The 20758-nt window shown below is 55.6% G+C and overlaps 7 protein-coding genes across 7 annotated transcripts; 3 read left to right on the top strand and 4 right to left on the bottom strand.

The window, feature by feature from the left end:
* Positions 1-683: 683 nt before the first annotated feature.
* On the bottom strand, positions 684-3691 carry C8A04DRAFT_13856 (uncharacterized protein; the record flags this gene model as incomplete). Its single annotated transcript, XM_062777877.1, has 2 exons — positions 684-3498; positions 3591-3691. The coding sequence occupies 2 exons, from the start codon at positions 3689-3691 to the stop codon at positions 684-686; spliced, it is 2916 nt and encodes a 971-aa protein (XP_062635094.1).
* Positions 3692-5520: 1829 nt separating this feature from the next.
* Positions 5521-6726, top strand: C8A04DRAFT_30711 (Dip2/Utp12 family-domain-containing protein; the record flags this gene model as incomplete). Its single annotated transcript, XM_062781487.1, has 1 exon — positions 5521-6726. One exon carries the CDS (start codon positions 5521-5523, stop codon positions 6724-6726), a length of 1206 nt encoding a protein of 401 aa, XP_062635093.1.
* Positions 6727-7774: 1048 nt separating this feature from the next.
* C8A04DRAFT_13847 (uncharacterized protein) lies at positions 7775-9459 on the bottom strand (the record flags this gene model as incomplete). The annotated part of the gene is given in 3 exon segments (XM_062777873.1): positions 7775-8330; positions 8344-8571; positions 8636-9459. The coding sequence occupies 3 exon segments, from the start codon at positions 9457-9459 to the stop codon at positions 7775-7777; spliced, it is 1608 nt and encodes a 535-aa protein (XP_062635092.1).
* Positions 9460-11358: 1899 nt separating this feature from the next.
* On the top strand, positions 11359-12813 carry C8A04DRAFT_13852 (phosphatase 2C-like domain-containing protein; the record flags this gene model as incomplete). Its single annotated transcript, XM_062777875.1, has 1 exon — positions 11359-12813. One exon carries the CDS (start codon positions 11359-11361, stop codon positions 12811-12813), a length of 1455 nt encoding a protein of 484 aa, XP_062635091.1.
* Positions 12814-14649: 1836 nt separating this feature from the next.
* C8A04DRAFT_30708 (uncharacterized protein) lies at positions 14650-15036 on the top strand (the record flags this gene model as incomplete). The annotated part of the gene is made up of 2 exons (XM_062781486.1): positions 14650-14770; positions 14855-15036. 2 exons carry the CDS (start codon positions 14650-14652, stop codon positions 15034-15036), a joined length of 303 nt encoding a protein of 100 aa, XP_062635090.1.
* Positions 15037-15275: 239 nt separating this feature from the next.
* On the bottom strand, positions 15276-16065 carry C8A04DRAFT_30707 (uncharacterized protein; the record flags this gene model as incomplete). Its single annotated transcript, XM_062781485.1, has 2 exons — positions 15276-15587; positions 15676-16065. The coding sequence occupies 2 exons, from the start codon at positions 16063-16065 to the stop codon at positions 15276-15278; spliced, it is 702 nt and encodes a 233-aa protein (XP_062635089.1).
* Positions 16066-16514: 449 nt separating this feature from the next.
* C8A04DRAFT_30706 (nitrogen assimilation transcription factor nirA) lies at positions 16515-19172 on the bottom strand (the record flags this gene model as incomplete). The annotated part of the gene is made up of 5 exons (XM_062781484.1): positions 16515-17382; positions 17441-17791; positions 17856-18175; positions 18241-18951; positions 19023-19172. The coding sequence occupies 5 exons, from the start codon at positions 19170-19172 to the stop codon at positions 16515-16517; spliced, it is 2400 nt and encodes a 799-aa protein (XP_062635088.1).
* Positions 19173-20758: the final 1586 nt, after the last annotated feature.

Genomic DNA, 20758 nt, shown 5'->3' with positions numbered 1-20758 from the left:
CGCACGGAAATGTTGAGGATGATAAAACTACCACGCGATGTACGCATGACAGCCAGGCGATATCTGGGCATATTCCAGCGGATAGCCCTCTCTTCCGCCCGCAGTTAACCCACGGGCCAGAGCGCAGGAGCGCAAGGGACATGTGCTTCCCATTGCATCCGTAAGCCGGGATGATGGAAGCCGGGATGAACGCAGGCCATCCTTTCTCCATGATACCCAAACTCCAGCCCCGAAACGGGGAATGAAGCTTCCATCCTCACTACGTTCTTTCGTTTTCCCTTCCCTTTTGTGAGAGCCCGCCCGATTATCCTAATTCCGCAGTTAACGAGCTCGCTGCCAAATGACGCCCCCGAGTCGGGGCGCCCGTGCTGTCGGAGGTCCGGTGCGGTGGGCTAACCCGCGACCCATCTTTGTCGCAGGTGCTGCTAGCCCCGAGAGGGAGGGGCTCAATATGTTTACACACACAAGTCGTCGAAATATTCCTACACGGCGCCGAAAAGTGAGAAAGAAAGAAAAAGAAACCGAAAAGCATCGAAAGTCGCGCGGCGGAGCAACGGCAGGAGTTTGGTGGTGATATTGCCGTCGCTAAGTGGCGATGGGCGACGGGCGATGGGCGAAGGGCGAAGGGCTCAAAGCCAAATACAGGGCATGGAAAGGCAAAACAGGCGAGAGAACACGCTGGCTTAGTCCTCCTCCGAGTCGACCTCGTCCTCGCTATCGTTCTCCTGTTCCTGCTGCGTCGGCAGGTCCTGGCCGTTGCCCTCAATGGACTCCATCGGCTCCTGGCTTCCGGAGGCTTGGCGACCCGCTTGCGCGCGGAGCTCATTGAGCTGCTGGATGCGGCGCTCCTGTTCGACTTTGCTCATCGGCTTGTTTTTCTTCGACTTGGTTGGGGCCTTAGCTTTTGGCTCAGGCTGGGCATGCACTGTCGCGGTGAGCCCCAACTCCCGTTCTTTCTCAGCACGGGCATTGGGGTTCGCCTTGATGGCAATGTCGTAGAGTTTGACAAGGGCCTCCTCGGAGATGGCCTCGATGTCTAGCTCAAGCTCACCATCATCGTTTTCTCGGTGACCGGTGTCCTTCTTGATCAAGTCAATGGCCCGGTCAAGAAGAGGACCGTCAAGCGAGCTGAGGGAAGCGATAATAACCTCCTTTTCGACCTGACCCATCTTCTTCCTCGGGGCAGCTTTCTTGGTGCCGCCGCCCTTCTTCGCAGCACCACCACCGCCAGCATTAGCCTTCTTGCCACCCGCCCCACCACCACCACCGCCAGCCTTCTTGGACTTAGCGGGTTTGGCCTTGGGTGCCTTCCTGGCCGGCAGGGCGGCGAGCTTGGCCCGCTCCCCCATAAGTTGCTTCTGCAGCATGGCGACTACGGATTGGGCGATCTCAACATCCGTAATGTCGGCCGTGCCCGAGTTGACCATCTCGTTGACTTTGTTCTGCTCATCCTGGAGACGTTTCTGGATAGTAGCCATGCGGTTCTCGAGTTGCTTGCGTTCGTCATCGGCCTCGGGCTCCGGCTCAGACTCGGCGTCTTCCGAGTCGGATACGTCTTTACCAACGGCGTGCGAAGCCGCCGCGGTGGACACTGGCGCATGTTTCGCCATCCACTCGTCCTTCTTGGACATCTCAGCGCGGTACAAGTCCTGGAGTCGGAGCGCTTGAGCATAGACGATGTGTTCCTCGCCATTGAACGTCTTACAGTTCTTGATGATGAGGTCAAAATCCTTCTCGAAGTCCTTCGACGACTGATACTCGCCCGAGTTCAGCTTGCTGGTCATGGTCTGCAAATCCATCGGCTTCTTGATAATCTTGTGATACGAGGGGATATTAAGCGCCACCGGATCGACGGGCTGCATGAATGGGGTGTTGATCTCGTAGTGCTTCGTCTTGCGGAGCTCAGTGAGAACCTCATCGCAGAATCGAAGGTCAAGGGGTAACTTCTTCTTGCGTTTCGTATCATAGACCAGGTCCTTGGGGTGCGCCGGCTTCACGGGCCGCTTGGCTCTGCTGTCAGGCTTCGTTGAATCACGGCGGATAAGGGGCACGCCATTGCTGCCCGGCGGGAGGGCGAACGCGGGTGACTCCGGCACAGGCTTCTGTGATGGGCTAGGGGCGGCAACCTTGGACGCACGCCCAGCGCCGGCATTCGCGCCGGGTGTGGAAACTGCTAGCGGGACACGCGGCTCAACGTGACGGGTAGTGTGAGCTTTTACCGTCTCCTTGCGCTCGGGCTTTGGTGGCTCGACAGCTGGGTACGTGGCCATACGTGCAAGGATGGCATCGCGACACGCTTTGGCCTGCAAGGTGACGTCGTGGCCTTCCCCGTTAAACGTAACGGCGTTTTGCACCAGCAAGTTCAGATCTTGCTTGAACTCGCCCATGCTCGCATAGTGGCTCCCATCACCGCGCAAGCGCTTCTCCATCGTGCTAATGTCGGTAGGATTTGTGATTCTGAGGGAATAATCGGTCCAAACGGTGGGCCAGAGAGTCTCAACTGGAAGTCGGAAGGGGTTTCCGACCTTCGTCTTCTTGACACCAGCAAGCACAGTCCTGATCTGTTTATTTTGCCATTCAGTCATCGGTGAGTCGTCGAGAGAGGGGTCGTCGAGCTTTTTGGGTGGCGCGCTGCTGGAAGCGGTTGCGTTGACGACGGGTTTCTCATCGCTCGGTGTGGAGGCCTCTACTGGGCCGGTCTTCACATGCACCTGGTCTTGCGCTGCCGCATGCTCCACCTTCGCCCTCTTTGCAGCCGGCTCATCCTCACTGTCGATGTCCCGCTTGATCGAGGCCTTAGCTGATAGCGGCGCGGCATCCGACATGGTTGCGTCGACGGTCGCGTCGGGGGACTGAGCTTTGACAGAATCGACAGCGGCAGAATTCGCGTCGTCGGTAGTGGTGCTGGGCACGACCTTCGTGGGGGTTGTTTCTTGTCCGCCGTTCGTCGACTCAACCAATCCTGGCGCGCCATCGTTGGAATCTTGCGCATCCGCCATTGCGACATCTTCTTTCCGCTCACTCGTTTGTTCTTTCTTCAGCTCTTTTTTATCCTCTTCCTTCTTCTCCTCACTCGCATTAATTGTTGATGCATCAGCCGGGGCGACGCCTGTCTCCTCGTTCCCGGTGGTTGGTTGAGTTTCCGACTCTGAGTTAGGCTTGGACTTTGGTGAGAGCTCGACTGTCTTCTCGTCCTTTTCTTCGGATACCAGCTCAGTCTTGAGGTCGGGGGCAGGCGCGTCGGGCATGTCGGTATCGCGAGCGGCCGAAATGTCCTCCATGTTCACCTTGTTCATGTCGCTCGCAATGTCGTTCTCGGAAGCCCCCTTGGGTTTTGCGGCTTCGCTATCGACATGCGCCGCGTTCGGTAAAGCTTGGTTAGCCGAGAATGCCGCGTCGTTCTTGCGAAGCGATTCGAGGTTTGGCTCCGCTTCGCCGTTCAACTCCGGCGACTTATCGGACTCAGATGCTAGGTTGGGAGAGGTTGCGGGGTTGTGGCTGTTTGTGGTGCGCCGGTAAGTATTTTATTGAGCAATGTGGAACAAAACAAGCGAGCAAAGCGATAAAACAAGCTGGGGCCTGTTACCTACCCATTAACTTCGAGCTTCCCATTCGGGCCTTCCTTGCCAACCGGGATGGCCTGGAGCGGCTTCTCTTTGAGAAGCGCGCCTTCTGATTGTTGAGTAGTCATAACTGCCATTCGGGTTTGCGTAGTTTAAACGCGATGCGACATCAAATCGGCTGAGCCCGGTGGGAGTTAGCGCTGCATGGAACGGGCGATGCAGGGACGATTGATGCAGGGTCGCAAAACGGTGCAGTGCGTAGTTCCCGAAATGCAGGGTCCAATTTGACGTTTGCGGTTTGTAGAGCGCACAGAGCGCAGCGCGCAAGTCGCAGGTCGCGGATAATGTTGGTCGCAAAACGTAAATCGCGGGCCGCAGTGCGCTACAAAATGCGCGTGCGCACGATGTGTAGATTTCGGTTTGTATCGTAGGGAAAAGTCGTAGCTGTTTGATGGAAAACACCAAACTCGGAGTCGACGATAATTATTTGGATTGCGGCGAATGCGATCCGGTTGGCGGGGAAGTGGAAGGGATGTGGGATGTGGGACGTGGGGAGGACCGTGCACACGCGTTGGGTCGCGAAGGAGCGAAATGCGAAAAGGAAAAAAAAAATTGGCAACCACTCACAGGTTGGCGAAAAATAGTGCGCTGGGAAGGCTGAAAATTATAGACTTTGGGATGCCAGCCTCGCAGACTCGGCACAGTCGGCGCTGGAAAAACTCGCTCGCGAAGTGTTTGGTGGCTGGTGTGGCGAGAGCAAGGATCAAAAGTGGCGGGGGAAGGGAGACAGCTTTGGTCCTTGCGTCGAAGGAAGGCGTTATTATTGGACAGAGGTCGACAAGTTGTGGGGCAATTATTTGGCTGCCAGCGTCCTGTTCGAGAATCGGGGTCGAGAATGCGTGTCAGTCCCGGTCGGAAGCCGGTGCCTATTTATCAGGAGCCGCGACAGGACTCCTGATCCAATCCGCGCTCTCCGCCGTGAGTGGTCGGAGAGGCTTATCAGCCGCCATCGCCACTTTTGATTGGGTGGCCGTCCAATTTGCGGGTCAGATGCCCAGACCACTTCTTTGTGAACACACCACCAAGTTCGTGAGGCAAGAACGGCCTGGATGAGTCCGAACGACCACCTCTTCTTCGCCATTGTTGAGCTAGAACGAAAGGTTCAAGATCAAGACAACTCTTTCTTTTCTGCCTGTCAATACCAGCAAGCACCACGCCGGTTTTAAACTCCGTTCTAGGCATACGGCCGAATGCTACGCGGCTTCGCCCAACACGAAACTGGAATTGCCGGACGCAACATGTATTTTTTCTGCGCACGACATGCGGGAAGCATCTTCAGCATCCGTACCCAACACCTGCGTTCGAGTTCACGGAAGTTGGGCAAATGGTCGAAGCGCTGCATCTTGACTCATAGCGCATCCCGTCAAGTCCGAACAAACGGAACGATGAAATAGGACAGGCGGCAGATGTCAAACCGTCCGGATATGAATCTGCAAACGGGTGTCGATGAGAACGATGCCCCGAACGCGAGCATGACGCGGATGCGGATCTCGCGACCCTGCATGTTTGTGAAATTATGTCATCGGAAATTCCCGCTCCCGTCCTCGCATCACATGAGTTTCTGTGCTCGCCCAGCCACACACTGCGCTCCACAGACCGCCACAAGCGCCACACTCAACTCCAGCGGCTCATCCTTGCTTATCCCAACGCCAAGAATACCCACCTCGAAAAAAAGTCTGGCAGCATCCTGAAATTTCTACTGGCCAGCGACAACCCGTTGTGATAGTTTCTTGAGGAAAAGGTGACGCCTCAACCGGTCCACCGCCTTGTATTCGCCGAAAGCGATTAATATTGATGAATTGGGGCATAAGGCCACAGCAGAGTTCAGTCTTCGGCAGATTCGTCCTTTTTCCTCACCCCCAAACTTCCAACTTCCCATTGACACCAACGGCCCGCCATGTCGACAAAACGCAAGGCGACCACCACGATCGCCAAACCGGTCGTGAGACAGAGCGCGAAGACGCCAATCCGTTCTAAGATTGACGAGACAAGGACCTCTGTCGCAAGCGGCCTTGCGACAAGAGAAACAGCGAAGCAATTAGCCGACGCCGAGATCCAAGACGACTTTGGCTCCGACAGCGAAGAGGGCGATAGTGAAGATGAAGCCACCAACCAACAGAACGGACCGATCAAGTCCTCCCAACAGCCGCAAACCGGCGGCGAGGTAGACCACGACGACGCGATGCAAGACTCACCAACATTCGGCGATCTCATCCGCGGCAACTCAACCATCGACGTGCCCGCCTCTCTTGCCGCCCAAGCCGCCGCCGCCAAATCATCGTCCCGCCTCGACACCCTCCAACAACAGCCCGCCGCCCCCATCAGCGCCACCTCGCTCGGGACAGTCCTCAACCAAGCCCTCCGCACCGACGATGCCGACCTGCTCGAGTCCTGTCTCCAAACGACCGACCTCAAGATAATAGAAAACACCATCAACCGCATGGACTCCTCCCTCGCCAACACCCTCCTCTCCAAGCTCTCCGCGCGCATGCACCGCCGGCCGGGCCGCGCCTTTGGGCTCATGCGCTGGATGCAATGGACGCTGGTCGCGCACGGCGGCGCGCTGGTCACACAGCCCGACCTGGTCGGCCGCCTGGGCGAGCTCAGCCGGGTGTTGGAGGAACGTTCCCGGGGCCTGTCCAGCCTGCTGGCGCTCAAGGGTAAACTGGATATGCTAGATTCACAGATGAAGTTCCGCAAGTCGATCAAGTCGGCCGGCGCGATCCGTGATCGGGGTGCAAATGAGGAAGGCTCTAGCGATGAGGAGGAAGACGACGTGGACGAGCCGGCTGTGGTGTATGTGGAGGGGCAAGAAAACCTCGACAAGGCACTTCCCAACGGTACGGCCAGGCGCGGCGGTGGTGTGGATGAGGACGATGACTTCCCCACTGGGCCGATAGTGATTTCCGATTCGGAAGACGATGATGACGACGAGGATGACTTCGATGATGGGTTGGACGAGGAGCTGGCGGATGCGGAGTCGCTGGATGAAGACGAGGTCGACCATGACGATGTAGAGGAGGATGAGGAGAGCGAGGCTGAAGAGTCACGGCCGCCCACGAAAGTACGGCGGGTGTCGGATAGGATTTCAAAACGGAAATAGGGAGATCAGTGGAGATACAAAGTATTATCATGTTGGCTGCTAGCCGTTAGATTTGGATCTTACCCTTCGTCTTGTCCAACTCTGAAACGGCGTTTTGTCCCTTTCACTGCCCGTGTTTGTCGAGACGCTTAGGGCTATCATCTTCCCCGTCCTGGTCCAAAGTTTCCATGTCATGTTCTTGGATCACCCATCCCCTCGAACCTCATTGTTTTTGCTCATCCGGCTATGTAAATCCATGACGCGGAAATCTCTGAGGTCGTCGACCCTCTAAGTCAAACGAGCCTAGACCAAAACGGTTCAACGCCCGATCTCTGTAGCTGTGATGATTTTTCATAAGAGACGACCAGTTCATCGTCGTCCTTGTACCCACGAGCGTTATGTTGTTAACCTTGTGAAAACGGTGGTAAGCGTACTACTTAGGCGCTCGGGGTCTCCCAGGGCCATATTTCTTTGACATCAACGGCCTCCTTAGTAATATTTATCCAGATCGTGAAGATGAACTTTGGAGTTTCCTCCACTTACGACGAGCGTGTTCTGTTTGTTAAGAATACTATTTTACGAATTAGGGTGGAGACGTCTTAATACACTGTAAATTATGGGAATTCCCCCACCCAGGACAATGTCATTAGTTTGTTTATATTTAGATACAATATTGAGGAATCCGTTATGGCTGTCTTCTGTTCTATTCTGTCTCGCTTATTATTATCACGCTGCTACATCTCTTGTTATTTATATTTTCCCAGTTCATTATTATTAGTTCAACCGTAATTATTTCCTGATTTTTTCCGGTTTCCTCTAAATTATTTTCCCTTTTATTAACAAGTGCAGGATCTGATCACCCAAAGCGGAACATCGCGGAGAACGAAGGTAACTACAAGATAGGACACAACAAGAATAGACACAGCAGATTCTCAAAAATTGAGTTATTTACTAAAATTAAGCTTCATTACTATCAGGGCAGATTCTAAGACACCACTACCTGGATTCTCATCAATCATAACCCTCTTCACACAGCTCGTTCTCACGAGCCGGGGATAGCCATGATCCTTTAGATCGTGGCACCACCACCGCAAGGCCCAGCATGGTTCACATGCGCGGCCGAATGACCGTGGACACCGACGCCGCGCTTCAGCATTTGCGCGCGGTCCGCATCCCAGCGGCGCGTCTTCACCTCCACAGCAGGCAGGGTGTCAAAGCTGCGCGCATACTTGGCGACGGAGTCAGCAATGGCCAGGGTGTTGAGCAGGTAGGCGTCGTTAGCCAGGTTGTGGATATCGTCGCCCTTCTTGTGGTAGTTGACGTCATAGGCGACGCCGGCCTCTCCGCCGAAGAGTTTCGCTTCCTCCTCGGTCTTAAGCGCCTCGGCGCCAGTAAACAGACCGCCGGACGGGATGCCGTTCTCGATGAAGGCCGCATAGTCGGAGCGGCCGTTGAAGTCAGTGGGAACGGTGGGGATGTTCCTCTTCTTGAAGTAGGTCTCAAAGTCCTTCTCAATGACATCAGAGCCGGCGGGGCCTGTGAGGTTGAACGCACTGCCATCGCCGTCGTAGATGGCGTAGACATAGTTAGGGCTGGCGATCTGTTTTCCGGTCTGGTTAGCCGTGCTCCCGTACTGACAGAAAAGGGTGGGTTAGGTGAGAAGAATATACCATGTCAAAGTTGAGGTAGGCACGGATCTTGGCCACCTCAGTCTCGGTGCTGTTGATCGACTTGATGTAGGCGTATGAGCCAAGTAGGCCGAACTCCTCAGCACTCCAGAAGCCGAAGCGCACGGCGTTCTTGAGGCGGAACTTGGTGAGCGCCTTGGCTACTGTGAGAATGCCAATGGTACCAGAGCCATCATCGCTGAGAATTAAAAGTTAGCAAGCAAAGCTCGAGTGCCTAATCCCATAAAGACGGTACGACTCACTTGATACCCGGCCCAGCAGGCACAGAGTCGGTGTGGCCACCCAACACCAAGACGTTGTCGTGGTCACCCTCCTTAGTCTCGGCGATGACGTTGAATGTGACACGCTCCTCGACGCGCGCATCGATCTTGACCGTCGCAGTCACCGCGCCGGCAGCCAATTTCTCCAGCAGAGCTTTGCCATCCTCCTGGCTGATGCCCACAATGGGGGCGTACTCCAAGAAGGGCTCGCCCAGCGTCCCTGCGAGCTCACCAGCCTCGTTGTTGTACACAATGGCCGCGGTAGCGCCGGCAGCCTTGGCGTTGATCGACTTTTGGCTAAAGGTGCATGTGCCGCGGGAAATCAGGGCGATGTTTCCTGACACCTCGGCGGGGAAATCGGCGGCATCACAGCCCAGGTTGGCAGCCGCAACGATGGGACCGGTGGCATCGCCGCTGGGAGTGTAAGTGAGGGCCGAGACCTCGATATCTGCGCCGTCAACGCTGAGGGTGCCGGTGGCGTCCGCATAAATCTCCTTGAACGCCTGTTTCTTGACGTCGAAGTAGTCGAGGTTGCTGAGGGTGTCGTAGAGGAAGTCGACGGTGGCGTTGTGGCCGCCGCTTCCAAAAGCGCGGTTACCGCCATGGGCATCCGCAATCTCTTGGAGCCTTTGCGAACCAGCAAGCAGGTCCTCGAGCTTGATCAGATCCTGGAGCTTGTTGGAGGTGACGAGGGGCTTCTTCCCGCCACAGTCATCATGGCCTTTGCCTTTACCCTTGCCTTTGCCATCGGCCGAAGCTAGGATAGGCAGGGTGAGAGCAAGGAGCGAAACGGCGGCGGTCCTCATGTTGAATGTCAACAATCGCGAGAGAGCCAAGCTGGGGGCGGTAAACAGATCGTTCAACACACTGAACTCGCCAGGGGAGGAAGGGCGACCATTTTGTAGCTCACGGTCAAGCTTCCCCTCTCCTTGTTTGTTCCCTTGTCTTGCCTGGTTGTGAAATGCAATGTGAAATGCAATGGAACCGGGTCATCTCAGACCTCCGCCCGTCGTCAACCACGCCGATCACCTCGGAGAGACCTGTCACCTGCAGCCACAATATCGCGGCCCCAGCCGCCTTCTCGATCCAAGCTGAGCGCACATGGTGCACGCCATGAGACCGCACAATCGCGCCTGGGCATGCCGCCCGTTGTGGCAGTTGGTGCAACGCTCAAGCGACCAACTGCCTTGTGCAGTAAGCGTCGTGGCTCGGCAAAAGGGATGTTTCCCCAAGACACTGGCGAGATCCGGTGTGGTTGGTACCGTTGGTACCCAGATTTTGGAGCGTGGCAGAATGCGAGAATGCGGGAAACCGGTCGCTGGGAGGGTGCGCTGGCTTGGCTGGGTGCGTCAGTGGTGGGTTGTCCCTGCCGTCTCCCGCCGCTAAGTCTGCAATGGCAGGTCCAAATGGCCTGCAGCTGGGTGCTGGCTGGAAGGAACGGCTTGGCAGTGACACGGCAGGGGCTTTGGAGAATGGCGGGGAACCAGAAGCCCAGAGCGGCGGATTGGCCAATCAGCGCTGTGTCAAGCTCCTCTTCGGGGAATGCAGCCCGGGGCTAAAAACGAAGTGAATCTCAACGCCTGTGGTTCGCACCTTCCCGAACCCCGCGCGGCCTGGAATTGGGATGTTGAATGATTTGAGGACGCTTCGATGGCGGTATCCAAGTAATTTTCCCGGCTTGGGAAATGGAAGCAATATGTTCTTGCCTCCTGCTTATCCTGGCATGCCGTCCGTCTGGGCAAAGCTGACGAATCTCTTATCGGGCCTTGCGTGATCCGCAGAAAGTGTCTCCAGCGGACCCAACCCTTATCACGCCGGCTATGGTTTTCGCCAACTCGGATAGCTTAACCGAACACCCTTCTCCCCATGCCTTTTACGATTCGGGCATGAGCCGTTGAGATCGGAGAAGACTTCACCCTATTTGTCGCCGCCCCTACATGGACGACACGTGCTGTGAGCGGGAGATCAACAAACCTGTCTCACTGTCATTCTCGTGAACCAAGCCGTCGGATCTTCAGATAGCCAAGTGAACGGGACACGTCTTGGTGCTTATGCACCCTGCCCACGGCTCAGTGCTTGTAAATCACACGGGCTCCCACTAGGTACTATGTACGTCGGTAAATCGTACCAGACCCAGGCCGTTACAGTCCCGCACCTCGCCGTTGACACAGGGGGCTGAGGAACTGGTGGTTTTAAGCCACCTACCTGGCAGAGCATCACCAAGGCACCTGAAACGCCTTGGAGGATATAGACCTAGGACTTCTTTACGTTTTTTTCACTTCGTGGTTACTCAAGCTTTTCACCGTTGGTATAGCAGAAGTGGGCGCCGACGTCAGCGCGTAAGGTGTGATCGCGCGTTGTCATCCTCACCGACTCCTGCCTAGTTGTATGAGTGGATCGCTTTCACCCTCTGATGTGTCTTGTTTACTTCCAGAACAAAGGAGCCACGTGACCACATAGCCTACCTCAACAAGAAAGACTGAAAGATAATAAGAAATTTAAGGGCTTTCTACCGGTCGTCACCAACCCAACTCCCAGTTCCCAGGTGCTTAGTCCAATACCGAGAGGCCAACCCATTTGGACCACGCAACGCGACGCGTCTTTGCAGGAGAGGTTGCATCCTGCCTTTTCACCTAAGGCTCTGCACAACCGAGCCGGCCAACAACGACCCCTCCAAAGGTTTCTCAGTGCGCACTACCGCAGAGATGCGGCCACTGTGTATTGCCCTTCGACGTCCTGGCAACGGCATCCCACTCCAACCCAACAAGTTCTATCGATATTATACGAGAGGGCCGTCTTCGACGCCGCCTACCCATGGAAACACGACGAGATACGCTGCACTTGTCGGTGTAGCTAGCGCAGCAGCAGGCTTCTGGTGGATGACGACAACACGCCGCGATCAGGTCCCGCAGCTCGACAACCCCCTCGCTACGCACCTAGCCATTCAGCCGGGTCCGTCGGAGGCCAGCGTCTCACGGATGCTGTCCCAAGGCGCATACTCATTTCCAGTCAAAGGCGTTCCCGGCGTCAACAGATACGACGGCGCTCAGGTGGCCTCCAATAGCCCTTGCGAAGACCGCTTCACCCATGGCAAATTTCCCTCACCGCGGGGCGACGGCAGCCAGTGGATGGCATGGGCTGTCTTTGATGGCCACGCCGGATGGCAGACAGCGGACTTGCTGGAGAAGCAGCTCCTGCCCTTTGTGCGATACAACTTAAACCAATCCAAGGCAGCCATGGACGACGAGTCCGCAGCCGTAGAGGCGGTGCAGCGCGCGGTCACACAAGGGTTCCTGAGCCTCGACAACTCCATTATGAAGACCGCCTTGGACATCTCTCAAAGCGCCGAGCCGCTACAAGATAAGGTGAGGAGGTTAACGCCGGGCCATGCAGGCTCCTGTGCTCTTCTATCCATCTACGATCCGGTGTTGAGTGTGCTGCACGTGGCGTGTACCGGAGATTCAAGGGCCGTATTGGGACAAAAACGGCCAGACGGAACGTGGGAAGCGATAGCCTTGTCAGTGGATCAGACGGGAACGAACCCCGAGGAGGTTGCCAGGCTCAGCAGGGAGCACCCAGGGGAGAAAAACATCGTCAAGGACGGACGGGTCCTGGGTATCATGGTCTCCCGAGCGTTTGGCGATGGCCGGTGGAAGTGGCCGCTGGAACTGCAAGAAGACCTAAAGCGAAGATTTTACGGCCCACCACCATTGACGCCAAAGTACGACATACGTACGCCGCCATACTTGACTGCCGAGCCGGTCATGACGGCGACAAAGATCGAGCCCGGCAAACCGGCCTTCTTGATCACGGCAACGGATGGGCTGTGGGACAACCTTTCCAACCAGCAGGCCGTCGAGTTAGTCGGGAAATGGCTCGAGTTGAAGGAGTCGGACAAGGGAGGCACGAATCCGGTCTCGACTCGTGCACAGTTTGACTTTAGCCAGTTTCGAACTGTGGTTAGTCGGACTTTTGTCGAGGAGAGAACGACTATACAGGACAACAATGCCGCGGTGCATCTGGTGCGTAACTCTCTGGGTGGAAACCACCACGAGCTGGTAGCGGCGCGTCTAGCCTTTGACTCTCCATTCTCCCGGAGAGTCCGGGATGATATCACAGTGCAGATCGTGTTCTTCGCAAACAACCAAGACGCTGCCTAGAGGCTACTAAGCCCGGCATTCCTGTTCTTTTTTCTTTGTACTGCTTTAGATGCCGGCGCCCACTCACCTGTATCTGTCGGCGGTGTACTTTTCAAGAATAGGTGGGTATGTGATGCAATGATCAAGCCGTACAGCTGTTGGCTGATTAACACACCAACGCGGTAAATGGAACACCTGATCCTTCTTGTCTTGGCCCATCTGTTACTCGCCACTGTGATGGCAAACTCTCGGCAAGACGGAATGTTCTCCCATTTGGAGTCTCTTGTTCTGTTGCGGATACGGTGCTTATTAACGTTTGTCCTTGGCGAATGATTATCAAAAGCGGGTTTTATGAGCCTTGGGGGCTAAGAAGAGTCTGAAGTTCAAACCCATCCCATGATCCGTCTGGTATTATTGTTAGAAACCCACGTTGACTTAACTATTTCATTTTCAAAGGTAACGTTCCTTAAACAACATGACAACAAAACACAAGTCCCAACAGAACCAAAAAATCACACCGACATTCCGGCTTACCCGTGAGCCACCCCCCCATCACGTCTGTGGTGTCAATGCTGAATTGCTGACACTCCCCCCCAATAAGACTCAAGATTCAGCCCACGAAGCAGTCCCCAGAATCTTCCATTGTGTAACCCCAAACACGTTTTTGCGGCTCTGTGCTCCCACACGATTCCCACGATTCCCACGATTCCCACGCGACGGCTTGGGCGGTGGCTGGATTGTCAGATGACCGGGCTTTGAATGGGCTTTGGATGGATTCCTAACTCGCGGATGCGAGTGGTGACACGGGCATTTCGGGCCGTGGGGGATGGGAGGGCTGGTTGGTCCGAATGGTCAGGGGCTTTGCTCTGCTTCAGCCTTATGGTGATTATCGAGCTGTTGAAATGGGGGTGGGTCGGTGGGTGAGTGTCAGCTGGAGACCCGGGTACCCGGTGCGTGTCTCGGGCGAATTGGGGCCCTTGCAGTCTGAGCCGCCTCGAGTTGACACTTGACCTGGGTCTCGCGTTTGTTGGCTTTGAATGGGGGTGGTTGTCCAGCTGGAGGGCCGGGTACCCGGTGCGTGGTTTGGCGAGCTGAGTCGGTGAGTTCCTTGCAGTTCAAGCCGTTCCAGGTTGACTCTGCCTCGCATTCGTTAACAGACATTTCGTGTCTCTGGGTTACGCAGACGTTGCTGAACTCATCCATGCTGCAGCAAGTAGGGGTTTCCCCTTTCAACCACGATTAACAAATCAAAACTTGCCAATGAACCCTGTGGCCGAGCATGAAAAGGGCGACTGGTCCAGATCCCGAACAGTTTTGCGTACCCTACACAAGAACGAAGTTACCAAAGTCCAAACCGGTTCCGCCACGCCGATAGTCCCGAGACGCGAGTTGTTGAATCGCTGGTTTAGGTCTCAACATTTGACTTGGCGCTGGCAACAGACGGTTTCTAGAGTTGTGATAGGCGGTACCAGATTGCAACAGACTTTGTAGTCTTCTCACATCACAATCCTTCTTGTCACAATCCTTCGTGGCCCCCATGACAAGGCTGGGGTATCTGGTGACGAGGCAGAGTCTGCGGTGTGAGTGGGTGTGCTGCTGACATGCCCAGGTGACAATATTGGGACCGAGCTTTGAATCTGGAAGAGATGAGGAGGGTTTGCTTGGTAACAGAACAGTGAGTCTAAGGCGAACGGAGATGTATAAATACGCTGCTTCTCCCCAGAGTTCTCTGATCAATATCACACACTCAGAGTCACAACTTACAAGACATTCACACACACTTTCACACACACTTTCACACACACTTTCACACACACTTTCACACACACTTTCACAGCACACTCTCCAACCTTCAACATGGTCAAGTTCACCGTCGCCGTGGCCCTTGCTGCCATCACCGGTACCCAGGCTACCTTCACCAAGCCATGCAACTTCCCCTACGATGTGTGCGGCTTCACTCTGGCCAACCAAGAGTTTGGTGCGTTCTGTCCCTATCCGCTAGCCTAGCTCTCCAGCAAATCAATGTTACAATACAAGACCCTGAACCTGACATTCCTCGTAGGCTACACCCAGGCCACTCTTGCCGCCGCCGCCGTGGCTGCCGGCCAGGACCCGAACAACGGGACCATCCTGTACGACACCATCTACAACTGCCTTGCTGACGGCGAGATCGCGTGGAACCACCACTGCGACAATGGCTGTGATGCTGCGCAGACGGTCCCGAACGCCAACTGCCGCGCTTGAGCGTGAGAGCTGGAGCGTTGATTGGCAAAATGGATAACAGGAGGGGAGATGGTGAAGGAGAGATGGTGAAGGAGAGATGGTGAGGAGGAGATTGTGAGTGGGCTAGATTAGTGTGGACTCAGGTCTGGGTTTCGTTTCTGTGTGGTTTCCTAGCTGGCCAGCTGTTCGTTCATTAAACCAATTTGATCCAAGTTCCTGTCTAAGCTGCCCGTTGACATGCCTATATGATCCCAACTAAATCACAACCCATCACACTGCTCCCACATAACACTCAACTCCAGCGTCAAATCCGACACAGACGCTTCATACGCCGTCCCGTTCTCCCCTTCCTCTTCCTCATGCGACGTGCTCAGCCCGAACCGGATATCTATCTCAGGCTGTTCCGTCGCCGTAGCACAGCTCGTCCTCCCTCTTGCCTGTGTCCCATTGGTATTCTCCGAGAACACATTCAGAATCAAATTGATTGTACCACTGTATCCCCCTGGGTATTTCTCTCCCAGGTCCGTTTCCACAGCGCTGTCCGTCACAGCGGGTTTTGTGTCCGAGGGATTCTGATATTGTCAGCACCATCACCTCCCCCCTCAATTCCAAAACAAGCCCAGAAAGGAAAAGGAATAAAAGAAAAAAAAAGAAACTCACATCAAAATACCCAACCCCCACCCTCACCTCCCTCAACCCCGCCTGTTCCCCCAACTCTACGTTCCCCCCAACGCTCACAGCCAAAACCGTAAACCCCCACCCCGCCGGCAACCCCTCAAACACCAACCGATGCCATCCACACTCTACCGTCCCATCTACAGCGCCAACAAACCCTGCGCGAGGAAAGGAGAGGCCGCCGCCTATGGGGGCGAGGGTGATGCCGCAGGGGTCGGTGGGGGGGATGGAGGATGCTGTGGGGTAGAGGGTGGAAGAGCTGGCGTTGAGGGAGGAGAGGGGGTCTGGGGTTGGTTGGCGGGGGGCGATGGTTGCGAGGGTTAGGGGGAGGATGAAGAGAGGGGGAAAGAGGGAGAGGAGAGTAGCGGAGAGCATGGTGATCGGTCCGGAGGTTGTTGAGGGGGTTATTGCTACCGAGGCCGGATTCTTGGAGTTGATACTCAGAGTCTGCTAGGGTACGGTCGGTAATGGTTTGTTTGTTTGTTAATTGGGTTTGAGAAGCTCCGAATGAAAGGATGAGTTGGTTGCGACAATTCAGCGAGGACAGAGGACGGTATCCTTATACTGTAGGATAGGTCCTATATACCTCCGAGCTTACTGCTTTGTGTGAACAGGCTAAAGTCGGCGTGGCATATCAGACCATCAATACGACCCAAGACATCCAGGACAACCCTGGTTGTTATTCAGATGTAGCCAAGAAGACAGCGGAAGCTGAGTATTTATTTAATGTCATCAACCCCTATCCCAAGTATCCAAGTATCCCGAGTCATAACCCAACCTCCATCCAACCATCGACCCACCAAAACATACAAATATGCAAGTAACTAAACATCCGGCAACCCACTCCCAACGCCCTCCCCTCCATATTCATTCCCCGCTCCTCCCCCCCACTCCCCACCTCCCGTTCTAGTACCACCACCATGGCGAACATCACCAATCTCCAACTCCTGCACCCCCTCCAGAACCCTCTCCAGACTCCTCCCCGCAGGATCAATCCACCGGTACACAGGCCACTCCATGTGTACGTATTCGGGCTTGACCTCTGTGCCGCGGAACTCGGCACGGATGCGTGCGAGGTCTGTGGCTAGGTTTTGGAGGGATGTTTCCTTCTTTTTTGGCTGCTTCTGGGTTGTAACATTACCCCTGGTGGGCTGTGGGTTGTTGGGTTCTGTCTGGGAAGGGGTATGCGGGTCAGGATGGGAGCGAGACTGGGAGTGGGAAGCCGAAGTATCGACCAGGCCGGAGAGCATGTTGAACATGAGCGAGCCGAGGTATTGGTTTTGGCCTTGGTCGTGGAGACCTTTGGCGCAGAGGAGGAAGGTGGAGGCGTCTCGGACGTGGGGGGGTGGATGGGTCGTGTCTGGTGTTGTTAACGGAGATGCTGTTGTCGATGATGATGTTGATGTTGGGTCAGGGCTAGGGGAGACCTCGGTCTCGTCCTCAGCCGGCGGCGCAACGAGTACACGCGCGGTAATCGACCCGAGCAGCAAAAGAAACATGATGAGCATCACATCCAACGCGTCAAAGCTGTGCCTCAGGTAATACAGCCGGATGAGCGTCTCCAGACGGGCACGGGAACGTGTGCCGATGTCGCGGACGGTCGTATTGGTTTCGGTGTCTACGACGTGGTCGGCTTCGGGACCGGCCATCCACGGCTCGAAGAGGTTGATGAGGACGAGGCAGTATTCCATGCTAGACACTGGTCAGTAAACTAAGTAAAGAGGTTGGGCCATGGGATGAGTGGGCATACTGAATCTGCAAATGGTGCGGCATCACCACACGCCCCGGGCTGAGTTCCGCCGGAAGGGTCCTATGCCAGTGCTCGACCTTGTGGTAGAACTCGAGAGCCTGGGATAGTGTAGGCGGGGATGTGCCCGGCGCTCCAGCATCGATTGCTGTTTGGGTGATCTCCATCATGACTAGATTGAGGCCTATTTGGGCCCGGAAAGAGAGTCCGAGTAGAATCGGGGTTAGGTACGGCTGCAGGGGGTACTTGACGTAGACCTCTCCGGTGAGCTTGGTGATGGAAGAATAGTCGGGAAGGGGCGTGGCGGGTGGTGCGGATAGAATGGGGGCTTTTTGCATGTAGTAGTATGTCATCCTGTTGAGTGTTAGCTCGTTGAACCTTACGATACTTGGGGATCACGGAGACAGAGTAGACAAACCCGTGGTAACTGTAAATACTCCACGCCGTAAACGCCCGGGCCAGACTCATCTTGGTGTCGCCCGTCTCGACCCGGGTGAAAAGCTCCATCTCCTGGGCAATCTCGAGGGCCTTCAGCATGAACGGTACCCCAATCTTGTCAGCACCGTCTGCCCCGTACCGCAGAGTCAGCGACATGGCCGCGTGGATGGTCGTCAGCTTGTGTTCGCCGGGCAGGGCCACTTCGATATCCCACAGCCTCTTAGCCTCGGCGAGGAAGGCATACGGGAGAGATCGGGGGGTCCAGAATTCGACCCGATGGGGGTCCGTTGTCAGGCCGTGCTGTCCTCTATTAACATTCTGTGTCAAAGGGGATAGGGTGGGATTTAACGGGAGGGTAGACTCACAGCAGCATTGGCCAGAATACAGTTGACCAACAAGGCCGAGCAAAAGTTAGTCTTCCCCTTGACCAAATCGTCCAAAAACAAATCCTTCAGAAACAGCCGCGTCCGGGAATACTCAAACTGAAAGTAAATCGACAACAGCTTCGCCACCAACCCATCATCCACCGTCACCGACGTCCACCTCGACGCCTTGACCGACGACAGCCTCGGATCAACCATCTGCGCCGCATGATACGGCATCTGATACACATGCAAGTGCGGATTCCCCATCGCACCAGAGTGACCAGCCTGCTGCGACCCACGACTCCCCTCCGCCCAAGGCCCCGTCTTAAAATCCAACAACTGCGTCTTCAAATACGGATCCTCCGGATCCCGAAACACCGTCGGCCAGCTCGCAAACTCCGGAAACGTATACCGCAACCTAGCCTCCGGCATCAAATGCAACTGCAGCAGCAAATCCCCATCGCGCACATACCGCAGAATCGCCTCGACGTCGATCCCGGCCCGGATCCGCCGTACGATTTCGGTCACTTCGGGCTGGCTGCGCGTGCGGAGGAGGTTGTAGAGTTGCTCGTGGACGGATACGCGGTCTTGGGCTTCGCCGTACTTGCGCTTGATCGCGGAGGAGCGGGATTCCGAGGGGTCGGCGCTGAGGTAGGTGCAGGGTGTGCCGTGGGTTGTGCAGGAGGTGCAGATGGGGCGTTGGCCGTCGCACTGTTTTTGTTTTAATTATTAGAAATTTAGAATCAACGGTGTTGGCTCGAGAGGTTGAGGGCCTGTCTCACTTTGATCCTCTTCCGCCGACATCCCTCGCAAGCAACCCTGGTGTGTGCCTTGCGAGGTGGGAGCTGCGTGTCGCTGTCTGATGGCCCCGAGGGCTGTGCCCGCGGTAGAAGCGGTCGAAATGACCGCCCGGGAGCATTGTTGGGGTTCATGTTTGGTTGTTGTCGTGCACTGGGATTGCCCTTTTCGGCCCGGGCCCCTGAAAAGCCCCAAAAGGGGGATCGATGTTTGTGCGGTGACTCGGTGGCTTGGTGTAAGTGGCTATTTAGGTTGATTCCGGGTTAGGGCACGCCAAGAATACGAATACAGAGCAAACAATTTCGGGATCAACCTGAACTGGGCTCGATATCTTAAGCAAAACCCTCTTGAAGATATCAAAATATCAAAAATTTTCCACCAGCGCAAAAAATATCCAAAATGGCCACACAAACCCCTATCCTCAGCAACAGCAAAACCCTCCCTCCATCCAAACCGATGACCGGCTCTCGGCGGCAACTCGCGCAACGCAACGCACGCACGCATGCATTGGCATCTCGACAAGCCAACCAGAACCCCCGATTTTCACCAGCGCCAACTTACTGGACGGAAACCTATCCGTCCACTCACGCCTCGTTCCGGAGAAAGCCCATCGCCCACCGCGGGGCGGGGCGCTACCAACAGCGAATCGGGGCGAGCCCGCCGGGACGGAGAACCCCTCTTCGGCTGGGTCGGGGGTCTCGGGGAAGAAAGGGAGAAGGGGGATAAGGGGGGTCTGCACGCGAGCGGGCTGCGGGCTGTGGGTTGTGGGTGGAGTGGGAGAGCCACGACGAGATCCACGACGACAATTTTCATGATCTCGATTCCGAAGCCCCGAGCGGTGAACCAGGGGCTTCGTCAGTTTCTGCCCCCACCCGCAATCCCACACCGGCTTCGACCCCCGGTCTTAACTAGCCTCCTAGGCAAGCTAGGTAACGATCGAAACCGGCCAAGATCGAAAATCGGCGGCGGTTGGTCCGTTCTGGGCCTATTTCCGGGAATGGGAGGGTTTAAGGAAAAACTAACGACGAACGTCTGAGACCCGGGCCGTTGCCGCCGTTCCCTCGGTCGTGTGGATCTGAGAAAAAAAAAAAAGGTCTCAGATCGAGTGGTAGGGAGGACAACGAGGAATGACACAGGGATGGGGTTCGTAATGGGGGTCTTTTTCGAATTTGCTGCTATCCTTATCCGCTCCGGCCCGCGCCAAGCATATGTTGGAACGACATACGACACGATACAACGGTGCTGAGCTGGCTCGGAAGTAACATGAGTCGCCCGCCGGTGTCTCAACGTAGAAGAGAAGTACAAAACTCCACGATAGCCTTGGCTCGGTGGTTTCCGCCCCCGCTTTCAAGCACCAACAAGCCAACAAGTGCCAATGTCCCTGTAGGGTCCGAGTACGACGACAGCTACGGCCCGGGATCAGCATGCAGCCTTGGCTGAAGCTTTGAAAATAAACCAGAATTAAAACCGGCATTGAAACCGGCATTGAAACCGGCGACAACACACCAACGCAGTTTGCATTGCTCAGGTGGCTAAAAGTTACAGCTGGTGCACGTCATGCTGCATTCTCCTAGCCTGTCAGGTCTAGGGATCAGATCAGCTAAGGGCCAACAGCATTCAGCCGGGGCGAGAATTTCGTTTCCTTCGGCTCGAGGGTCCGAATATCTGCATGTTTGCTTCCGGGTTCATTGCCGTGTTTCACCGAACATCCACGACTGAC

The sequence above is a fragment of the Dichotomopilus funicola genome, assembly GCF_033296635.1.
Source record: "Dichotomopilus funicola strain CBS 141.50 unplaced genomic scaffold C8A04scaffold_54, whole genome shotgun sequence".
Classification (NCBI taxonomy): domain Eukaryota; kingdom Fungi; phylum Ascomycota; class Sordariomycetes; order Sordariales; family Chaetomiaceae; genus Dichotomopilus; species Dichotomopilus funicola.
This window is presented reverse-complemented; position numbering and strand designations above follow the sequence as displayed.